Genomic DNA, 22,523 nt, shown 5'->3' with positions numbered 1-22,523 from the left:
GGTCAACTCACTGCCTGCTAGGGAACAGCAGCATTTGTTCCATTCATACTTTTTGCTAAGTGCATGGTGTCAGTTAGAAAGAAATTAATGTTGAAACCACTTCTGCCAGTGGGATGCTAATTTGGAACTCTTTCCTGTGTCTGCTGTCTGAAAGAAAAACATTTAAAAAATCTTTACAGTCAAACAAATCTCTTCTCTCTAAGAGAAATTAGGGCAAGCATGGTTGCACAAAAGCTTTTCATCAAGCTATACAACTTCAGATAAATACAAACCTTGGAAACCTTGCAGATGACTTCCTCATCATCTGACTGATAAACTAACAGAACCTGTCAGGATTCCCATAGGACTCAAGGGAAGGACATGAAGCTGTGCCAAGGGAGGTTTAGGTTGGGCATTAGGCAAAGGTTCTTCTCCCAGAGGCTGGTTGGGCACTGGAACTTCCCCAGGGAAGTGTTCATAACCCACAGCCTGCTGGAGTTGAAGTGTTTGGACAATGTTCTCAGGCACATGGGGTGGTCCTCTGCAGGATCCTAGGATGATCCTTGTGACTCACTTCCAACTCAGGATATTCTATGACACTACGAACCACACTTCTCTTGAACTTACCTTCCTTTTAACGCTTACCAAAGGCTCGGGAGTTTAATTCTTGAAGCTGTACTTCTGCATTTCAAGTGTGCTAACGATTTACCATTTACCACAAGCATTTGAGATCTGTTACTCAAATTCATCAATCTGTGCAACCTCTGATTCCTGCTCTGACACCCTCTCCTCAACCTTACCTGGACCCTAACTTATACTGCCTTAACACGAGGAGCAGGACGGTGGTGGGGCACATCATAACCTCCCTGTCGTGACCTGCTTGCCTATTTGATATTAATTGAACCAGTCCACAGCATTAAACCTTTTGAAGCATCTCCGTGATAACAGAAGAAAAAATATCCACAATACAGACAGCAACGCAACGGGTGCCCTTTAAAGGCACCTTTTTAAAGAAATCCAGCACCCCTTTTCCCCTGTGCCTTCCAGAGGTAAGCCGGGCTCCTTCCGGCCTCGGGCAGGGGTCTCTTCCCGAGCGCGGTCCCCCGGGGAGCGGCAGGCAGGAGCACGGGGCACACGCTGCTTCCCACGCTCCCGGGGCGGAGGGACTGGATTTGCTTAGGGTTTTGGGTTTTCTTTTCGGACCTCCACTCCGACCTCCGCACACCGGCGAGCTGGCAGTAGGGCGAAGGCCAGCCGGAAGCGCCCAAAAAAACCCCCAACCAAACAAAAAGAAATCCTAAACCCGAACAGCAAACCCGCAGCTCCCCGCGGGCGGCCGCGCCGCTGGGAAGCCCCGGCCCAGGCACGGGGAGCGGGCCCGGCGGGAGCGCTGACGCGCTGCGCCGCCCGGCCCCGCCCCATCCCGACCGGTGCCGGACGCAGCCGGAGACTCCCGAGCTCCCCCCACTCCCGGCTCCACCGCCCTTGTTCCTCGGGCGGGGACTCGCTTCCTTTCCCGACTCCCCCTTCCCACCCTCCTCCCCTCCTCCTCCTCCTCCCAGTCAAGATGGAGGACGGTGGTTGCTGCGGCCCCTGGCACCGCGGTGGCTAGGGTAGCTGCTACTCCTCCAGATCGCTCCTCGCTCCTTTAAAAAAAAAAAAAAATAGAGAAAAGGGAAAAAAAAAAAAAGGTTGGAAACGTTCTTTTTTTCTCCGCCCACTAGCTGCTCACTGCGCGGACCGCTGGCCCTTCCCATGCCGTCGTCGTCGTCGTCGCCCTCCTCCTCCTCCTTCTCCTCCTCCTCCTCCCGCGATTGTCTGCGCTCCGGCTGCCGCCCGCCCGCCCGCCCGGACTCCCTGCATGCACACGCCGCCTCCTAGGTGGCTGCGGGGGGTGGGCGCTCCCGGAGCTGCCATTCCGCACATACCTTCATGTCCCTGCGCTCGCTGCGGCCGCCTGCCGCCGCCCCACATCGCTCGCCCGCTCCGGCTGCCGCCCTGACGGCCGCTCCCGCCAGGAGGTGAAGCCGGGATCCGCGGAGGGGGCGGCGGGGTCGGCGGCAGGTCTCGCCCGGTGGAGTCACCGCCGCCGGCACACGCAGCAGCAGCAGCAGCCATGAGCAGCGCCGCTACCGCCACCTCCGCCGCCACCACGGCCGGCAGCGGCGCGGGAGAAGGGGCCGAGGAGGCGGCCAAGGACTCGGCGGACATCGCGGCGTTCTTCCGATCCGGTGAGTGCGCTCCCCTCCTGGGGGAACGGGGAAGAAGGGCCGGCGGCGAGACCGCGGCTGGAGGCAGAGGCGAAAGGTGGCCCTGGGGAGGCGACGTCTTCCCCCTGGAGCCGGGAAAGGAGGAGAGGGCAGCCGGCTTTGTCAGGTGGCCTCGGGGAAGGCTCGCCCGCCTCTCGCCGCCGGGGCCGCCTCGGCACTGCCCGTCTGTTCCTCGGGAGGCGGCAGGGAAGAGAGCCGAGCCGCCCCGTCCTGTGCCGGGGACAGCGGGGCTTAGGCACCGCAACTCGCGGGCGGGACGCCACCCTCGCCGGCAGAACCGAGGCGTGAAAACGGGGGCGGCGGCGGCGCGGCCCGGCCGGGAGGGTGCGGGGCTGCTGCCGCCCCGGGGCGGTGTCGCCGGTGACAGGTGCGATTCTGCCTCCCGTGCCGGCCTGGCAGCAGGCGCGTCACCGGGGCCGGCGGCACCACCCAGCGCCAGGTGGACCCGAGCCCCCCGAAAATGTCCCGCGGGGGTCGCGGGGCGGGAGGCGGGTGGAGGAGCCGCTCGGATCCGGGAAGCCCCGGGTGTCGGAGGGGTGGGAAGGGTGAGCGGGGCCGCAGGGCTGCGGGGAGCCGGTTGCGCCGGCCGGGCCCCCCGGGGAGGCCGGCGAGCAGGCAAGGATGACACCGCTATAAAAGGCAGCGCTCCTCCGGTGCTGTGCTGCTGGGTGGCGGCACAGGGCAGGGATGGTAGAAGCGGCGTGGAAAGTGGATGTTCTAAGGAGAACCGAAAGAGGCAGACAAAAAGCGAAGCCTGTGTTAAGGGGGTGTCGCTGCCTGTCGCTGCTGGGGCGGGGAAGCAGCGGCTCTCGGGCGCTGCCGGGCTGGGAAGCCGGGCTCGGCGCGGAGGATCGGCAGGGGAAGGGAGGGGGGAGCCTGTTGACAGGCTGCCGGGATGAAAAAAAATGGAGGCTGCCTTCTCCCTCGGTGTTTACTCTCGGCACGCAACCGGGCGGGGAGGACGGCTGCGCCCGCCGCCGAGACACCGTGCCCCGGGGGATAGCGGCGGGGAGGGCAGCACTGCCCGGGCCGCACGGACCGCCGGCGGCGGGGACCGAGCCCTGCCGGCAGCCTGGGCGGCGGCGGGGACGGAGCCTCCCCCCGGTGCCGGCTGCCCTCCCCCGGGCGGCGGCGGCTCCTCCCCTCCGTCCGCTCCCTCCGCGGCCCCCGGGGCACCCCCCGGCCATCGCTCCGGGCGGAGCGGCCCGGCCGGGCCGGGCTGGGCTGGGCACTTGCTCCTTTTGGATGCCTAAAAAGGAGCGGCGAGCAAGGGAAATGCAGACTCACCGCAGGAAAGATGAGGGGGTTGGCCGATTTCGTGTGTAAAAAATAATGATGGCAGTAGTAATAATAGTAGTAAAAGCTGCGTTCACTGGATTTTTAAGCGAAGTCCGCGAGGGAAGTGGGAAAACGGCGTAATCAGTGCTACTTGCGGTCGGCGGTGCTGCTCAGTGTCCTTGGTTTCATGAGGATGAAGAAGAAGGAGGTGTGATTTGTGGCAGGCATCCTTGAAGCAGGGCTGGGAGCAGTGTTTGCTTGGATAGAGGGTCCGAACAGGGGGCTGTGTCCCCTCTGGAGGGCTTGATGCTCCCGGGGCAACCTGCTTCACAGGAGAGCCATTGAGTGTGAAACTCCTTGTCAGGATGCTGGCCTTGGTGGGTTTTATCGTGGAAAAAGAACTGACTTTTATCGTTCCCAGGAAAAAAAATCCCAATTAAAGCAAAATGGCAAATTATAACAGTAGGCTTACACACAGTAGTCTGCCTAGTGTAGTTCCAAATGGGTGCTTGTGTAGTAATCTTGCAGTTTTGGAAGACCCTGCCAGCTGTATTAATAATCAACTTCCACATTTATGTGTGGGTTGAGGGATGCTACAGCTGGTAAGCTCGTAAGTGGTGCAGTGATGACTTCTGATGCTGATAACTTGGGATAACCGGGAAGTTGCACTGAGCTCAGTCTTGCAGCATCTGAAAATCTTAAAGCAATAGAAGGACATACTTATCAAAAAACTCTCAGAGCAGATTTAACAGCTGGCATTCTCATTTCCATATTTACATGTGAAGGTTATCTGGTTCAGCCTGGGCTCTGACATACACTGGAAAATGTTCTGGCATCTCCTGTGGGTGTTTGGTATTGAGAAGAGCTCTTTGAATTCCGCCTCTGTGCATGATCCACTCTTCTATGAGGAGAGGGTCTATTAAGAGATCTCCGGTGCTTCCCTTTGTTTGAACAACAGGCACTTTTTTTTCAGTGGAGCACAAAGGAACAGAGATCAATGATCAAGGAAAAAACTTTGTTTGGTGCACTTAGGCGCAGACAAAATATTTTTCTCTTTACAGAATTTACAATGACAAAATGCTTCCTCTTTCCTGTCACTTGCTGAGAATATTAGCAAAGCTCTAGCTGTTACTTTAAAAGAAAATGAGTAAAAATATTGCAGTGTTTTCCAGGAGGAAAAAAAATAACCCCAACAACAAAAAGCCTGCCTAAACAATCAGTTCTAATCTTGGGTTGGTTAAATTGGTCAGTTGGGCTGCCAAGTGGGGTTATTGGCTTTCCTCCTGTCCTTTTGTAAGACTAAGCTTGAAGTAGAATTAAAGTAGCCTGAGAATGGAGTTTCATTATTTGGAAGATTTTGTTAGGATATTGAACAGCAGCTAGGTTCACATCACTTGAAATGTGCACATTTCCAGTTTTCACTTTGGTTATGTAAATGTAAACTCTCTCTTGAGTTGTTGGGGAAATAAAGTTGCAGCTGAAATGTGAGGAAAGCAGCTGAGCTGGAAGTGAGGTGGTGGTAGTAGGAGCATATAAAGACTGTGTGTCTTGGATGTAAATGAGGAATCCCTTTATTGGAAGAAATTGAGGCAGCTTACTTTCTGTTACATATTTGATATCTAAATCTCATTATTTGGAGTTGAAAAGGAAAGAGTACCTTGTTAGGCCTGTCACCTTTGTAGCAGGATTAATAGTAAAAGAAGCAGAGTTGAGGGCCAGGCATAGTGATTACATTTTGAAGGAGAAAACACAGTGGTTGTAGGAGGTGCCTTTCTGTCCTATATATAAGTTAGAGATTGGAAATGACTGTGTAAACTGACAGAAGGATATGTTTTGAACTATAAATGTTTAGACAATTATCCCTTTCTTGAATTAAAAAAGTGCACTATTGTGACTTGAAAGAACTGGTAAAATATCTTGGAATTATGGAAAAAACCTGTTACCATACAAAACCCCAGTAGCACAGAGTCTAAGTGACTGTGTAGAGTGGTGTTAGTACATGTGTTAAGTATACAAGATCTATTTTTTATGAAAAGTTATTAAGATAAAACTTTTCAAAATATGTTCCAAGTTCATCCTAAAATTCTGTGTGTCTGAAAGGTCTGAAAACAGCTGACAGGAGCAAAGTTGAATTTGAGGGAGTGCCATCAAGTCATGGCTTACAGGGCAGTAACCATACAGAGGTTTTGTTTGATTGTTGTTGGTTTAATCTTCATCTTTGCAGCTGCAAGTTCTCAATACTTTGGTAAGGGGACTCAGATCTTCAGGATGCAAGAATGAGGGCTGTCTGGTATGTTTAAATCATGTTATTGTAAGAGTGTTTTTACAAAATAAAGTATTTTTGCTAGTTGAAGTTCGTGAATTTAGTTTTTAGGCATAAAGAACAAAACATTTTTCATCCAAGTAAAAGACAAATGTTGACGTTGGTCAAACTTTTAGTAATTAAATTTACCCTTCTGTTATGATGGATATGAATACAAAAGGTTGCAGAGAAAAAGGCTTGTAAGCACTTCAGTCAATCCTTGGCTAGACAGTGTAGGGAGTGCCTTTTTAAATTACTCTGATTAGTCTTCATGGAAGAAAAACCAACTGACTGATAACTCTTCATAGTTATGAGATGAAAGTGGATGCAGTTATTTCCTGCATGATACATTTTTTATGAGTGGCCTCTACAAACTGCAGTAGCTTCATTCATATATGGACAGACAATACAGTTTTCAAAGCTGTTGAGGAGATTAGTGTGGTCACCACCTGTTTATGTGAACACTTGCCACATGCCTGGAAGGATCACAGTTTGCATACTGAGCAATGGGAAGGGTTGGGGGAACAGAAGTGTTTGAAAAACAAAGGAAAAACAAGGAGCTCCAAAAGTCTTGTCATTAAGGTGAATAACTGTCCAGGCTTTGCCAGGTCAAATCTGAACATAATTGTTAATTGTACTTCATCCCTTGATATGGGAAAACAAAAAAGTAGAGGATTCTCCATCTAAAACCTAATCTGCACAGGTAGCAGCAGTCCTCTCTCAGGAGAAGGGGTAAGTCTGAGATGAATGTGGGTCTGGAAGAAGTGGTTGTTCCAAGCTGAGAGTTCAGTGTGCCACCTCTTTCAAGGTGAAATTAGAGAACAGGCTGGTAGCCAGAAGAGCTTTAAATAGCACCTAGTTCTAATGTTATACACTTAGTGTATCCTGCTTGTGCATGTGTTTCTTAATGTAAGCTTAATGATAAGAGAATTTAAAACTTTGGTTTAAGATATGTGTGTTTAGGTACCAAAATGAACGTGTGAGTATTTTAGGAAAACAGAATGCTGAGATTTGTTGTGGTTGTGGACATTTGAAGACTTCTGCAAGCACTAGTAACTTGAGACTTCGATCAGTCTGGGTTTGCCTATAGCAACCTATGCTCATAGCTGCTTGTATAGTTGAGACCTTAGAAGAAGTATTAATGAGTGTCATGAAAATATGATTGATTTTCTTATTTTTCGTTTAAATAGTGATCTTGTTGTTTGCTTAGTTTTCATGAAAATCACTTAATACTGTAAAGATAAAAGTCAGCATTTAGGAATTTGTTGTTTCAAGTTTACAAGGAGGACTTATGTTTTGTTTCTTTCTGATTATATTGCTTTATATACTGTTGCCTTGCTTGCTTTATATTGTGTCCTGTGTGATAGTGACTGGCACATAGTAGACAGCATTCAAAATGCTATCATAGTAGGGAAAGGAGGGAGGGTTGGAAAGGTTACATGGTAAAGAAAAGGCAAGCATGTTATTAGAAAGAGCAATTTTTTCAAGAATACTACTAATAAAAACACTATCATTTAGATCATGGGCAAACTAGCTTTCAAGGTAGGCATCAAATGTGAAAAACAAGCCAAGTTTCTGTCTGAAAACCATGAAGCAGAGCACACCATCTATAAAGTCAGGAAGGCACTATCTCCTGGTGATGTGTAGCAGCTAAGTTACAGAGAAGGTAGTCAGAGTTGTTGTTGCTTACTTGGCATTCCAGTTGGAGCTGCTACAGAGTTGTTATGAGTGTCCAAAAGAAATAATCTAATAGTGAAGCCAAAAGTGGAGTTTTGCCAGGCAGCACTGGTGGTAGCTCACATGACAGCTCCCTGCTGTTCTCTGCAAGTACTGGTTCTTGGCCCCGTGGCTGTCAGGAGTTGAGGTGTGTTTTAAGAATTGGTGGGCATGCAGAGGATGTGAAGTATGAACCAAGCTGTCCATTCTTTCACGTGACTTAGTGTGATGACGGCATTTGTATTAAATAAATAAACACAACAAAAATTCACAGTGTTGTGTAAGCTTTTCAAGAATCTGTTACTTTTGTGCTTTGAGTTGCATTAGTAAATGAGAAGGTTGCAGCAGTATTGCTGTCATTAGTGCTGGTTGACCTGAGCTGAAAAAGTGGGCTTTTTTGTGGAGTTTTGATCCAATTCCAGAAGTGTCCATTTTAGTAAGATGGTTGAAGCAGAGTGGTGTGTGTGTAAATGATATTTTGAAAAATACCATAGAAAAATGCCATAACTTGATAGTTTCTGATGAGCATATGCAGAGCAAAAATAACTGCAGAAACAATGAAGTTACAATGGAGAAGTTAGGCTGGGAAATAGCATTGTTGAAGTGACATTCCCCGGAACAATGAAGATGAGGATAGAGAGCTTCGGTGTGAAATGCAGCAGCTGTTGTGCAATTTGGCCTAGTGTGAAACAGCCAAGCTTCTCTGTGGATAGACAAGGATAGATCAAGTTAGAGGTTAGGTTGTCTTTGAAACAGCTGGAGGCAGAAGTCATGAATATTTCTAAGAGAGGACAAAGGACAATTACTGGTAACATCTTTGATAGCTGCCAGTTGATAAACTAAATGCACATTTGGAGTGGAAGGTGAATGGGACTTAGAGAAAAGCCAGGTCCATTCTTGGAAGGAGTACATTCGAGCTGGCATCAAGTGCTGATGTGCCCAGAAAGGAGCTGACAGAAGTAGGAAGAGACTTGGTGGAGCTGAGGCTTTCATCAGTTGCACAGCTCAGTCACTGTGTAGAAGATGGGTAGTAATGTTTCTTATAGAAGTGGTGTGTCCCCAGTTAAATGTGTCCCACAGCAACCTGACAGAAACAGGTGTGAATTTCAACCTAAAATATCACATGATTTCCAAAAGCTTTTGCATGTAAAATCACTATCTAGGTAAATAAAATCTAGAGAAAGACTGGACTTTCCTTACCCAAATATACAGAGAAAATATTAATGTTTCTCTACTCCTCTTCAATTGAAAATAAAAACTAAAGTAATTCTAATGTCACAGAATGCTTAGTTGCAGACTGCTAGGTCAATTTAATAGGGTGAAACTGCATAGTGATTTTTGGTCTGCATCTTGAAGAAGGAGGTACAATTACTGAAATAGCTATTCATGGTCAGCAAAAGTGTTAAAATAGTAAAGACACATTGAAATTTTGGAAATGCAGTGGTGATCGAAGCAAAGTGGGTAATAATTTTAAAGAGAACAGGGGAAACAATTTTTTTCTGCTTGATATTGGTAATAACCAAATTTAAAATAAAAAAGAGGTAAAAAACCCCATGAAAGTCACAGCAGGCTATTTTAATGTAATGACTAAGATGGTTACATCTATTTGTTGTTTTCATGAAGAAATTTGCCTGATTTGGAGAAGGATCTTTGTTTAACTTAACATTTTTCTTGGTGCGGTAAAATCAAAAAGTAGACTACTGGTGAAGTAATACCGATGATCTGCAAAGCTGAGTCATATTCCTTCAGGAAGGATACTGCTGTTTTGAGAAAACAGATCACTTACCCAGTAGTGAGGAGGAGGAATTGAAATGACAGGGAACAACTCAAGTGCTTTTAGCAGTAGACACTACAGCACATTAAAGCATCTGATTTTCAGCCTCTAGAGTAGGTTGTTGTATGGATACACAAAGAGGAGGGTCATAAATGGGTTGTGTCCACAAAGTTTCACAAAACAGTCTGAGTGACAAGACTGTGCTTTAAAGATACAAAGCCCGTTCCAGTGGTTTCTCTGCCAAATAGCTGCTCTAAGTCATCTGAAATAGGCTAATTGTGCATTTGTTTAAAAAATAGGGTTGTTTTTCAAGGCTGTTGAGTGGAGTCTTCTGAAATCATTTAGTCAAATTTGTTTAATCTCCTGTGCTACTGCCTTGCCTAAGTGGCAGTAGCGCTGTTTAGTATACACAACTGCAAATATGTAACAGGTTTTCCTACTGAACAGTGCTGAACTATGTCTTTTGCTGGTACTTCTGAATATGGTGTTTTGTAATCTGGACCTTACTGAAGAACTGAAATAGGCATTGGTGTTTTATAATTATGGTGGGAAGAGAAAGCAATCTTTAGGATAGGGAGATGAGAATTTTTTTTTTTTCCTCTCAGGGCCCAAGATGTTGGGGAAGCAAGATGGCAAGTATAGGGAGAAAAGTGTTGACTTGCAGCATTCAAAATATGTCAGGGGTTTGCTTTATGTTTTATGCTATAGGTGTAGTACAGTGTTCTTGGATAATTCCCACAAATCTGTGCAAGAGTCAGGATGTTACTGGCGTGTGTAATAGTCTGACATGAGTCTGAGATTCAGGAAGGTTTGTTTTGCTCGTGTGCATGAGGATACATCTGTGCATGTATATACTGTCAAACTAAATAGTCCATGCGGCTTCAAAAACTTGACTTTGCATGGCAAATCTCTTTGTTAAAAAGTTGGAGAAAGTATTCTGGGCAGCAGGCTCTGAACAGGGCTATTGTGAGTAATCCCAATGCATTCTAGTCATCTGTGAAACTACCCGGAGCTTAATTACTCGTGTTTTCTTGTAGTCTTAGTGCGTGTATGAGCAGTAATAGTTATTCCTGAGGTGTCTGCAGACTGTGTAAACAACCAGTAGTGATTTTTGTGGTTAGATTTGTACATGACTGCTTAGCAATTAGAGTCTGAGGATCCGGGGTAATAGTGAAGTGAGATTTCCTAAGTGCTAAAAATGAACAGGAAAATATACTGCAGAAAGATAGGGCTCACAGGGACCTGTAAGGTAAATACCTACTTATTTTTGTCTAGTCTGTACCTCACTTATTGCATAAAAGAATAATTCAAAATCCCAAACTTTTAGGCTTTATACAGAATTTCTGCATTTTTGTGGGTACTTTTGTGGAAACCTTCAGCCTTATGACATACTTTATCAAGGCATTTGGTCAAAGGCTATTCACTAGGGCTTATGATGGTCACATAGCTGGTTAATATTTTTGAGGGCACCAAACAATGAAAAATGTTATTGGTGAAATTTAATGAAAGCAGAAGTGTTGGAAGTCTTGGGAACTGCTTGTTTTCAGAGCCCAAACAGATGTTAAGTATTGGGAAGAAATCAGGTAACATTTCTTAAAGCGTGTCCTAGATAATAAAGGGACATCCCAAGAAGTGAATTAGACTAAATGGAGTGTTTAATACCAATATTTCTTGGCTAACTCTCTATGCTACATGGTGGACTTCACTGTATCCATTGTGTAGTCTTGGCTGTAGAGTGTTGGTTGGATATAGTTTTCTACTGGCCTTAAGGTAGTGAGTTCTTCAATTTCCAAGTGTTTTTCATGCCACTGACTTCGGGGCATGTTGGGTTAAGCAGCATTGAGTACAAAGATGATACCATTTTCTGAGATCATAAAAATACTCCACCCTCTTCTAAAAACTTTAGGCCAAGGTCAAAGTGTCTTTGCTCTTTGTAATTCTCCTACTCCTTGAATTCCAGATATATGCAGCTGAAAGCACAGGAAAAAAAATGTAGAAAGCTGTCAGCAAATCAAGGTGAATTGAAATATAAATTGCCTGGATTGTCCTGTTCTGCACAGAAGTTGATAGCACATAGTATGTTGAATATCAGACTTAGGGAGATGCCAAACCCCATCTTTAGAGTCCTCTGTTGTCTTTTACTATAGAATAATAAAATAGGTTATGATTTCACTGCTAAAGAAACTAAATAGCCATTGTTGTTGTTTATTTTTTAATAACGTGTTAGTTTCAAAGCTTTTTTGCCTGTCTTTATTATTTGGTTTATTAATGTTAGTTAGCGACTTCATTTTGGTTGATACTGTGCATAGGGTTGGTCCTAAATGATTGGAAATGGAACAGCTACAGCAGTAGCTTATGGTCTTTACACATCTTAGTCACATTTCCTGTGCTTGAAGTACTTGTTTTCTGCACTTAAAGATAGTTGTTAGGCTTGAATTTGCCGTAGTTTGCAAAGTTCAAAGAAGAAATCAATGCTATGCATTGCTTAATTCACCGGGATCATGTGAGCCAGGCTTCTGTAAGGACAACAGAGGCAAGCCACACTAAAATTTATTAGAAGATTCACACCTTTTCAGATGGAAAGATGATTATGACTTATCTGATGGCTTGTTGGTTGACTGTCGTGGTTTAGGAATGGTGTTCCCTCACTCCACTTACTCACTCCCGCTCTGTATTCCCTATTGCGGGATGGAGAGGAGAATTGGAGGCACAAAAGGTAAAGATTATGGGTCAAGATAAGAGCAATTTACTGGGAGCAGTAATGAGATAAGAAAACGGACAGTAATTATACGAATGACAGCATTTTCAAGAAAAGAAATGTTATTGCTCACCCCTTGTGGAACGTTTTCCTTGTGGACATTCTCTGACCGTTCCCTCTGCCACACTGCCCTGACACGGGAGTGAGCCCTTCCCTTTGTTCCCAGAAAATTACATGAGGTAATACTCCAGGTCCTCGTCATGCCCCCTCCAGGCCAGAACCAGGACACTGGCTTGTTAATGCTTTACATTAAATGAAAAAATAAGTAAAAACTATGATACTAGTTTCTCCACGGATAGTGCAAGGCTGTCTTTGGAAGAAAAACAAGGAATTGTACTTGACTGAATTTCTTGCCTTGGCAGCTGAGCACAAAGTTAAAAAACTGAATTTCATTTCTGTCCCCATTTTGAGAAAATTCTACTGTTTGTCTGGTGAATTACCAAGGAAGGAGAGTCAAGTCAAGCCTGCTTATAGAAGGTGATAAAATACAATTTATCCTGTTGTGATCCTTGTAAAGTTTAGCCATGACATGCTTTAACCCATCAGTGCAGAAGGAGCAAGGTCTTTTCTAGTACAGTGTGGGGATTGTAGTCAAATTTGCCTATGCTTAACTCAGAGCAAGGGTGTAATTCTGCCAGCAATAACCACTCGGTGTGTGTGTGTGTGTTAGCTTTTTTTTTAAGCTTGGAATCAGATGCATCCTACCCTAGCCAAAGGGAAACATTTTAGAAGCTCTGACGCATTTACACAGATGAAGGAAGGAAATGTCCAAAAGAGTCAAAAGCTAAAAATAGATCAGTTTACTGAGTTGAACTCTGGGTGGGAATTGATGAACTAAATATAAATCTAAATTTGAACCTTTGTGACTTACATAACTGAGTGGTGTACCCCTTTCGAATATTGCTGCTTTTTCTTGCATTCAACTTTATAGTAGACAGCTTCAGAGGAAAACCTGTGTCAAGCTGTGTGAGTTTGCTTTGCAGTGCTTTTAATAGACAGCACTGAGAAGTCTGATTCTCTATTGACCATTATTGTTACAGCATAGTTTAACTCCTTGGAAAAGTGGATTATGGGTTGCATTGGGGTTTTTTTTGTTTGTTTTGAAGAATTTCTCGGTGGAAATGCTATCTCCTGACTCTACAGAACAGAAGTTTTAAACCAGTAGCGATTAGAACCAGTGTCTGTGAGGGGGTGTAATTTTTTTCCCAACTTCCTCAAGAAGCAGTAAATTTGCTGTCGTATCTGTACATGGAAAGGGATGAAACTTGAACATTTAAGAATGGATGTTTGGCTGTCTAAAAGCATTTGCTCTCTGCCTTGACACAAATCAAAGTTAGAAGCTGTCAGCTTTCTCTTGAGATAAAGTTAGCTTGTTTGAGTGTGTAAAATTTTTGTAATGGGAAAAAATATAGGAAAAACTGTTAATATATGAGTGTTGTAAATTACTGTTGTTAGATGAGTGTGGTAGTCCCATGAAAATGGAGATAAGCAAATTTTCCTTCAAGTAACAGTATACATTTTTTGTATAACTGATAGCAATGAACACAACACTACTAACTAAAAACTGGCCTTTTCCAGTGTGTTGAAGCGGGGACAGTGCAGTTGAATCCCTGTGGTTTAGCATTTGCCAACTGCTAGTGGAGAGCGCTTCTTTCATAATGTTCCACTAATTCTAAAGCTTTGCATTGGAGAGGTGAAATACATGTATTAATTCATTGACTTTGTCAGAAAAACAAATGTTACCATTTACAAATATGGTAAATGTAATAGAATATTAGGGGTAAAAATGGTAGCATTGATTAGATTAAGTTCAAGCAGTAACTCTCCACCCATCACTCCCACAAGAACTGAGGGTTAGTTTTTTTACTCGGTACCTTTCCTTTTTTTTTACTATATCATTTGCTGTAGAATATTTGCTTGGCAGATGTATAAATAGTTGTGCTCTTATTTGCTCTATGTTTTTGTTTGGTTTTCCAGTGGAGCCTGGGAATGTTTGTTTTTGCAAGGTTGTTTTGAAAAAATTTGGAGTCTTTGCTTACTAAAAATAGTATTTGTTCCAAGCAGCAGTTTATCTGTTAAAGCAATGGGCAGTTGGTAGCAAAAGGACCTGACTACCTACTGTCATGGTTAATGCCAACATGGCAATTTAAACTTTGTATTTATGGAAGATCTTGTTATATAGCAAAGTATGAGACCTACTCTGTTTAAAATCTCATATTTTTCTGGAATATGCTTTTGGAATGGATTTGTCCATGTTGCTGTCTCCACTGTGTTAACCCACTGTTGGGAAGTTAAAGCTGTGAAACCCTTTTGCAAGAGCCCTTGGTTAACTTGGGTGGCTGTGCAACCTGTGGTGTTTCTGCTTGTAGGCAAGTTCATGAGCAGGATGTGACTTGCAGTTCATGTCCACTGAGGCAACATGAGTGGCTCCAAAGAGCAAGAAGGTGCTACTCTCCATATGTCCTCTAGGCAGTGAAAAGAAGTGGCAGAGCCCTGTGCTTGAGTGTGGTAAGCAAGGATGGCTATACCTTGGTACTTAAGTGGAAGACTTAAATTGCAATCTGTAAATTGTCTGGGCTGCCAGAGCTCAATTCTGTCTGTGCGTATGCTGGAAGCTTTGTTACGTGTTGAAACAGCAGCAAATGACAGCAGGGATTTTTGTGGTATTGAGCAGCCAAAATAGTATCTTAAGCTTTAATTTATTTCTTTGGGAAATGTTTTTACTACTTGGGGTAGGAATCTCACTCTTTGTTAATACTTTGGGGTCTGGCTCCTGTTCTGACTTGAGAGGTGGGATGCAAAATCTTCAGATTTGAGATCTGCTAGTTTAATGAGACTTGTTTAACTACAGGAAGGTGAATATTAGAGGAGGGATAGGCATCTTTTTCCAGACTGGCTTTTCACTGTCTTAATTGTTGTCTCAGCTTCCGTGATCCCTTCTTTTGTTCCTTTTCTTCAATAAATAAGACAGAGGTCCAGCAGACAATAAGCTCAATCACGAGGCATCAGTGTTCATCTCTACAGGAGGTCCATTATGTGCTCATGGATAAGTAGGGGGTTCTGTGGAAAAGCCCTGCAGAGTTTGAGAAATACAGCATGTGTGCTGTGCTGACAAATAAGGGTTGCACGGGCAGCCTTAATGCTGCATTACCTAGTTTTTGAATCCTCTTTGTGGCAATTTCAATCACACCTGGTCCTATCTCATTGTTGGGATAAGTCATTGTTTAGAGTTTATGTAAAGTTTTCGTTAAATGCCTTAGTGGATGATAGTAGATGGCTTTGGTTTTATCTGGGCGCAGTGGTTACTATGTTACATCAGAGGTATTTGGGGAGTAGAAATGCATTAACTCACTGTGTAATATTAAAGAAGGCGGATGTGTAAGCTGCTTTGTTAGATAGATATATTGAGGACAAATTAGGTACTTTACTACTTCTTTTTTTAACTTTTCCTTTTTTTAACAGACCCAAATACACTCCAGTGTTCGGTTTCTTAGGAGTTGATTTTTGTCATTTGATCATCATGTTAATTCTGCCATGGTAATAAAAGTTAAATGAAGCAAAGTGTAAAAATTATCAAATACCAAGGAGGAAAGAGGAACCAAATGATATATTTTCCATTCACAAGCAATAGATAATTAAGATTGAAAAGAAAATATATGTTCTCAGGTGAGGAAAGCTTACCACAGCATAATAGGTTATGATTTACATGCAGAACACCCATGGAAGAATATATGACACTGAAGGACTTAATTGGAAGTTCAAAATGATAAGTGACCTAAATTTTTGCACTCTTTATTTTGCCATTTATGTGGTCTAAAATTACTGCTTTCTGAACTGAACTGTTATGTAACCTCCAAGAAAGGACCCAAAAGGAGATAAAGGGGTGCCTGTTCACATGATATGAGAGAGTTGTAATGTTGCTGTGTACAAGCTGCATTCCTCCTGTTTTATGGAATACAAATTGACTGAATATATGAAATAACTGTTTCCATGTCAAGCTAAATATCATAATGGAATGAAATGTATTCCTTATTGAAAGGTGACTGGTAGAGAGCTAATTATCAGAAACAAAATAACCCTGTATCTCCCTAGTGGAGTTGAAAGTCAAAGGTGACAAACGTCTGAAAATGTTGGAGTTATGTTTGAAATGTCGATATTTATTGGTTTACAAGCCCTGCATTAGGGGTTGGTTAGCTTTTGAACAGCACACAGTGTAAGGGCAGTATTACCAGCCACATTTAAACCAAGAATGAATTAAGTATATATAAGTGGTGCATTTCTCACCCAGGCATCAATTTCTTTTGCAGAAAATTTGAGAATAAAGCCAGGATTCAAGTCAATATCTGTTTATGTTGCACTGTTGTTATTGGGGGAAAGGGAGGGAGAAGTGAGTAAGATAGTTGCTTGTTCTGGAGACAGTCAAGCAGTCTCTGACCAGTGAGGTGGGACATCTCTGTGAATTGCTGAGCTTATTGTAGTTGAAGTACAGTTCTGGAGAATAAGCTCTGCTGTCCTTTTCTTGGTTCTGCCCAAATATATTAAAGTTTGGCACTGGTATAAGATGTAATCTTTGGGAAAGCAGCAGTAGCTGGCTAGAGGCAAGCAGGAGTATATCAGAGACAAAGAAGTATGAAAGAGAAAATCAAGGAAGAAAGTAACTGACAGAATTAAGGGTGAGGGTCACTTTGCTTACAGAAATACTGGAAATCACCACACTACCTACCTACTGCAAAAGATGCTGTTTCTGTTGTGGTTAAGGTCTTATACTGAAACAGAACTAACAGTTTTATTAATGCACTCAGGCAGATTAATAGATGCAGGGAGGCCTGAATTTTCACAGGCCATTTGACAGAAAACGTACAGTTTCCCTGAAGCAACCACCAGTTTCAAGGCCAAAAGGAAGCCTTTCATGTTTTAAGGCACAGCACAAGAGGGACAGTCCTAGGCAGAAGAATGGAAGGGAGATAATGGATATATGATGCAGAAGACTTGGGATTGGAAGTGCAGTGAGGTCACCAAGAGAACTGACCCTTGAAAAGAATGTAAAGGTGGGTTGTGTTTTTATGTACCACGCTGCTCAGATGTTTGCTTTACAGGGATAATGTGCTCAAATCAGAAAGACAAGCTGTTAATAGTCCCTGCCCTAGATAGGTCTGGTTTTTTATTCCCTGAAGAGAAGAGCAAGAAAGCAGAAAGGAACTTGGATAGAATTCCTTAATTTTGTAATGCAAAATTTCTTTCTTTCTGATCACAGAACTCAAGAAAAAGTCACTGTTAACTATTTTGACCTTAAAATTACCTTTTTCTTACAGTCTTCCTCAAATTGCTGCCATTCTCAGTTAAAATGTATTACTTGTGTTTCTGTGGAAAGAACAGCTTAGTTGTGCGAGGTGGTCACTGACAGTCTTAGCTCCACAAGGACCCCAGCAAATAACCATGTTTGTGGTTGGTCCCCTTGCTGTAGCCTCTGATCTGCCAGGTCTGCTGCAGAAGATATGTGTACAAGGCCATACTGATCTCAGGAGATTTGTTGAACTTTATCTCTAGGTAATCGTCTTGTTGTGTTCGGATAAGATTACTAATCACACTTTTTAATTAAAGAAATGTCACAGCTGTAGGAAAATAAGCTATTTGGAAATGGTGGTTATTTTGCTGACAGTTTTCTCTGCTTAAGGAGGCTCAATCAAAACTTCCTGCGCTGGCAAATGTACGCTATCGAATGAAAATGAATTGTGACTTATTTCAGGCTGACTTCTTCCCAGGTACTTTTTCTTCTTTGTGGCCAAAAGTTGTTCTTAGTGAAGTAGTTAGAGATGTGAAGCATAAATTTTGTATTAAACTTTTAAAGAGGCAGCCAAATCACCTAAATTTTGATTGTTCCCTCCTACTAAAGTATGTTGAAGTAAAAGCTGACATTATTAATGTAAAGATAGGTTTCCAAAAAGGGCAGTTCATATAGCTGAAAAACTGAAGCAAAGTTAAGAAAGAGCTAACTTGAGTTTACTCCCTGGGCTAGCAGTAATTTCCAAGTTAACATATTCTGAAATGTTGCTTTGACAGCAATATTGGATTTAATTCTGCAGTATGCAATTACAATTATCATTCCCTGTGATATTTAAAATGCTGCCTTGAGTTTGGCATAGAAAGTGAGTATGGTTGAGTGTTTTTTCAAATGACATCTACTTCTGTAGTTTCTAGTGTACAGTTTATCTAGTGTTAACAGCATTCAGGTGTCTAAAATTAGGAATATATATTGCTGTAAGAAATAAGCAAACCACAACCTATATGCTTCACTCATTGCCTTTAATTTAAGCATGGTGTTACTACTGGGTGCCTTGCTTTTGTGGTTCGTTTGGTTAAAGTTCTGAGTGCAATGGAAGTATTTTGGCCCACGTTCTAGAGTTAAAATAAAAATTAGTACTGTGACATTTCAAGCTGGTGGAAATGTCACCAAATATTATTCAAATGTATGAAACTGGTAACTGGCCCATAGCTTGAAAATGGTTCTGAATTAACAGGATAAGTTTATAAAGATAGCTGTGTAGTAATGGGGTAGTTTTGTATTTTCCTTTAAAATTGGCCTTGCTAAAGAGAGGCTTTATGATGGCATCTGATAAAGGTAGGAGTGGAAAAAAATGGTGAGTGGAGTGACAAGTAAAAAGAGGCTTGTGTTTATGTAGTTGAAAAAATTAGACTTAAAAATTATGTGATAGAACAGCTATACTGATTGGGTAGAAGGAACTGAAGAATGAGGTTAGCAATTTGTTGCAGATAGGCAAAGTTCTAAAAAGAATCCAAGAAGAGCTTAAGAGTAGGCTCTTAGGCTTGGACAGAAAATGTGGAAATAAATAGTCTTGCACATTTGCTGTTCCCAGTGCTTCTCCCTGTCAGCATGTTCTGTTCTAAGTTGTAGCTGTTTCTAAGGCTAGAAATGGTTAGTTAAGTTGTACAGAGGCTTGCTGTCTTATAATGTTACACTTTCTCTGTCTCTGGATATCTGTAGTTATTTTCCTGTTCACTGACTTTTTAGAGCTGGGTGTGAAAGTTTTTCCTGAAGTAGCAGCTGTATGATGGAGTTTGCTGCGCTCAGAACAGGGAACCTGTGGTCTGACTGACTCCTGTGTGATGGAAGAGAGTTAAATGTAGGCTACACAGCTTGAATTCCTCAGAAAGAGGTCGTACCTGCGTTCTTTAAAACATTTTTAGTTACTACGTATCTTCCTTACCCTCTAGCTTTCAGAGACATACCTGAATATAGACTCAATTAAATTCCTGTCCTTTAATGAAGTCCTTTGCTTAATGCGTAGCTGATATGCTTGGAACATCGGGGCATCGGTCAGGATCCAAAATTGATTGCCTCTTGGGGACAGATAGTGCCAAGTGGGCACCTGAAAGAACAGTCTCTTTCAAAAGCCTTCTGAAATGGTCAGCTTTGAAAATGAGGCACATCTTCATTATGTTAAGGAATATATTTGGGTCTTGAATCCTGCTTAACATTTTCATTTTGTAACAACAACGGCAAATAAATATTTTGTCTATGGAAGATGGCACAAGTTGAAAGAGGAGAGCCATAACTTCTTACTTCCTGCCTTTTAGAAGTCACTCTACCCTCCACCAGCCCCCAAATGTAGGAGGAAAAAGCCCAAACCTGGCATAAAGGGAAGAGGGCATCTCGTTCCCAAACCACTCACTAATGCGTCAGTCTGCAGTAAAACAGTATTGTTTTAACGTGGCTAAGGCCCTGTTCTTTCCTTTGTATTGAATTCCTTCCTGTTTAAGAACATTGTCTTTAAAGTACATGTATATCAGCTTCAATGGTAGGAACTTTGTGCTTATTGCTCCAGTATCTGTATTAATTAGTTGCTGCAGCTGTTTCAAGTAGAAAAAAAAAAGGGAGTTATGAGGCTTTGGCTGTGGGACAGCAAGTGTGTTTGTTAGCAGAGCTGCTAAGACATGCTAGCTGCATGTGGAGGTGAAAGAAGGCAGAAGTGGGGAGGAGGTGAAACTCTGTTTTGTATGCTCAGCAGGAGAGGAGGATCCAGCGACTGGGCAAAACCATGCCAGATGACATGGATCCAAACATACAGCTGTCAGTTAAATATTCCAGAGTCTCAAAGAAGTAACTGATGGGTGTTAAGTAACCTGATGCACCTTTCATAGTCCCTCACATTGTATCAATTAATAGAGAAGATTAAGCTCTGTTTGCTCAATTAAAGGAAACATGTAATTTTCAGTACTGCTTGAGCTAATATCCATTTATTTCTGTGACTTGAACTTCAAAAACAAAAATGGAGGTAGCTATTTTGTACATTCTTTCTGACTAATTCCTGTGACTTGTATTGGACTGGTTGTGGGCAAGCAGAGAAGGGAGAACGCTGCGTTTTTTTCAATAATTGTGTAATTAAATTCATTGATGGTAGGCCAAGAATACTGATCACAAGGGTTGCTGCTGAATCAGAAGGAATACTTTAAATGGCGCTCTGTTGAACAGAGACATAATTGCCCTCTCTTTCCCCTTCTTGGCTTATTGGATGGCTGAATTGCTCATTTCATACATGACTTTGAGTGTGACTGGAGCTGTGAATCAGTGTTTGTTGGAGTTTTGCATCTGGCTTATGGTCTGACTTCCCTTTTATGAGCTGGAGAGGCTGCCTCTGTTATTACTGTGTAGTGAAAATCCTCTTAAACTCTCCTTCTCGTGAGTGGGTGAAAATGTTTGCCAAACACATGAATCAATAATTGCTTATTTGCCTCAGTGCTCCTTTTCAAAAGCTTCACTGTCCTTTTCTGTGTTTGCACAGATAATCGATGTCTGTCCCCACATGATAATTAACAGGGATAGATAACTCAGGGGCCTTTCCTTTACAAAGTCATCCTACAACTGTGCCTCTCTGAAACCTCTTATTCCATTTTTGACCTTTTGTCAAGGCTTTCATTGAAATGGCAATAGCTTATATGCAGTGAGAATGACTTGATGATTATTTTAGTTAAAGGTGTTTGCTAGTTTACCATGCTGCTGAAATGCCTGGAGCTCTGTGTGGGACAAAAAGAATAAGTAAACTGTCTGAAGGCTATTAAAAATGACATATACACTTGTCTCAGTGTGAGGAAGAACACTGCATGTAGCTTGACCTGGTAAGCTTTCATAAACTGGAGACTGGCTTTTTAATGGCTTTGTCTAATATGTCCATTTTGTTCTGCAGCTACTGACTGAAATTGAAAATTAAAATGAGGGAAAAATAACCTTCATGATTACAGTTTTCCCTTGGGAACTATTTCAATTGTGGCTTTCTCATGAGAGAGATTGTGGCTTCCTTTCTATTTCGGTGGCATGAAAATTCAGATTTGTGTAGCCTGTTTCTAAAGTTGAGAATATTCTAGATGCCAGTTTCAGAAGATACAAACAACTTCCAGGTGCCTGCAATTTGAGGAAGTCTCTAGCTGATTCAGATTGCCATCTTGACGTGACCTTTGTCAAAAATAAGCACAGCTAAATACTACATGCACAAACTGTCTGTGCAGTAGAGTAAGGAAAAGACAAACCAATCTGTTTTAATGGATGAGATTTGTTTGCTGTTTTAGATTTGCATTCTGTAGTGGGAAGGCAAGCTTTTAAAACTGTCTGCTTTACTTTGTTTGCTATTCAGGTCAGTGGCTTCTTAGTCCACTGGAGGACTGCAAGATAGACTTGAGCTGTTCCCACTGTTCCAAATCAGTTGGGCTCCCTGTCACTGCGTGACTTGTTTTGTTCCAGTGCTTGGATTTGTCATCCAGTGAAAAACCACTCTTGGTGCCTTAGTTTATGTCACTGAAAATCTGCTTTTTGGTACCACAATTAGCTGGATGATGGGACAAAGCTTTAAATTGTATTGCTCCATAGCTTGACGTAGATGCTATGCCTGTACCTGCCTAAACCTTAAAGTCAGTTCAGATTGTTTATATTGTATATATATTATATATATATATATATACAATATATATTGTGTATATATTGTATATATGTTATAGTGATATGATCTAATGGTAACAAAGTTTCTTCAGAAGACAAAAAGTAGGAGGAAAAGAGGACTCCATCCCTCATTCTGGGGCCTGAAACTGCAGAATCTGTTTGGTTGTCTAGAGCCTCTTAATGGTTGTTCCCATTAGCAATTTAGTTCAGATCAAAGTGTTCTTTTGGAGTGCGTCTCTTGATTGTCCCATTTCACAGTTCTTTGTTCGATGTGAAGCATCTCAGCACACAAATAGAATTCCTTTCAAATGAAATTGAAAGGAATTACATACACCAGTTACAAATAAATATTAAGTCCACAGAACCAGACAACAGCCAGTCAAAAGTAAAAGTTCCTGTAAAGCTTCATTCAAAATACATAGTTTGGCCATTGAAGTTTCTGCAGCAGGATTTTGCTGTGTTGACCTTCTTCTGTTGCAATGTGCATGAAGCTCAAG

General features: G+C 42.6%; 1 protein-coding gene across 2 annotated transcripts in view; it reads left to right on the top strand.

Moving 5' to 3' along the window:
- The first annotated feature begins 2,032 nt into the window (after positions 1-2,032).
- Positions 2,033-22,523, top strand: part of TRIO (trio Rho guanine nucleotide exchange factor) — a 245,030-nt gene continuing 224,539 nt past the window's right edge. The window contains exon 1 of one of the 2 annotated variants that reach the window (XM_063162720.1): positions 2,033-2,210. In XM_063162720.1, the coding sequence (XP_063018790.1) occupies positions 2,096-2,210 (115 nt within the window). In that variant the 5' untranslated portion in view covers positions 2,033-2,095. The remainder of the gene's footprint in view (positions 2,211-22,523) is intronic. The other variant, XM_063162709.1, reaches the window with a different exon arrangement.

The sequence above is a fragment of the Melospiza melodia genome, chromosome 1 (genome assembly GCF_035770615.1).
Source record: "Melospiza melodia melodia isolate bMelMel2 chromosome 1, bMelMel2.pri, whole genome shotgun sequence".
NCBI lineage: Eukaryota > Metazoa > Chordata > Aves > Passeriformes > Passerellidae > Melospiza > Melospiza melodia.
The sequence above is the reverse complement of the archived record's forward strand: the minus strand, read 5'-3'. Positions and strand labels throughout refer to the sequence as shown.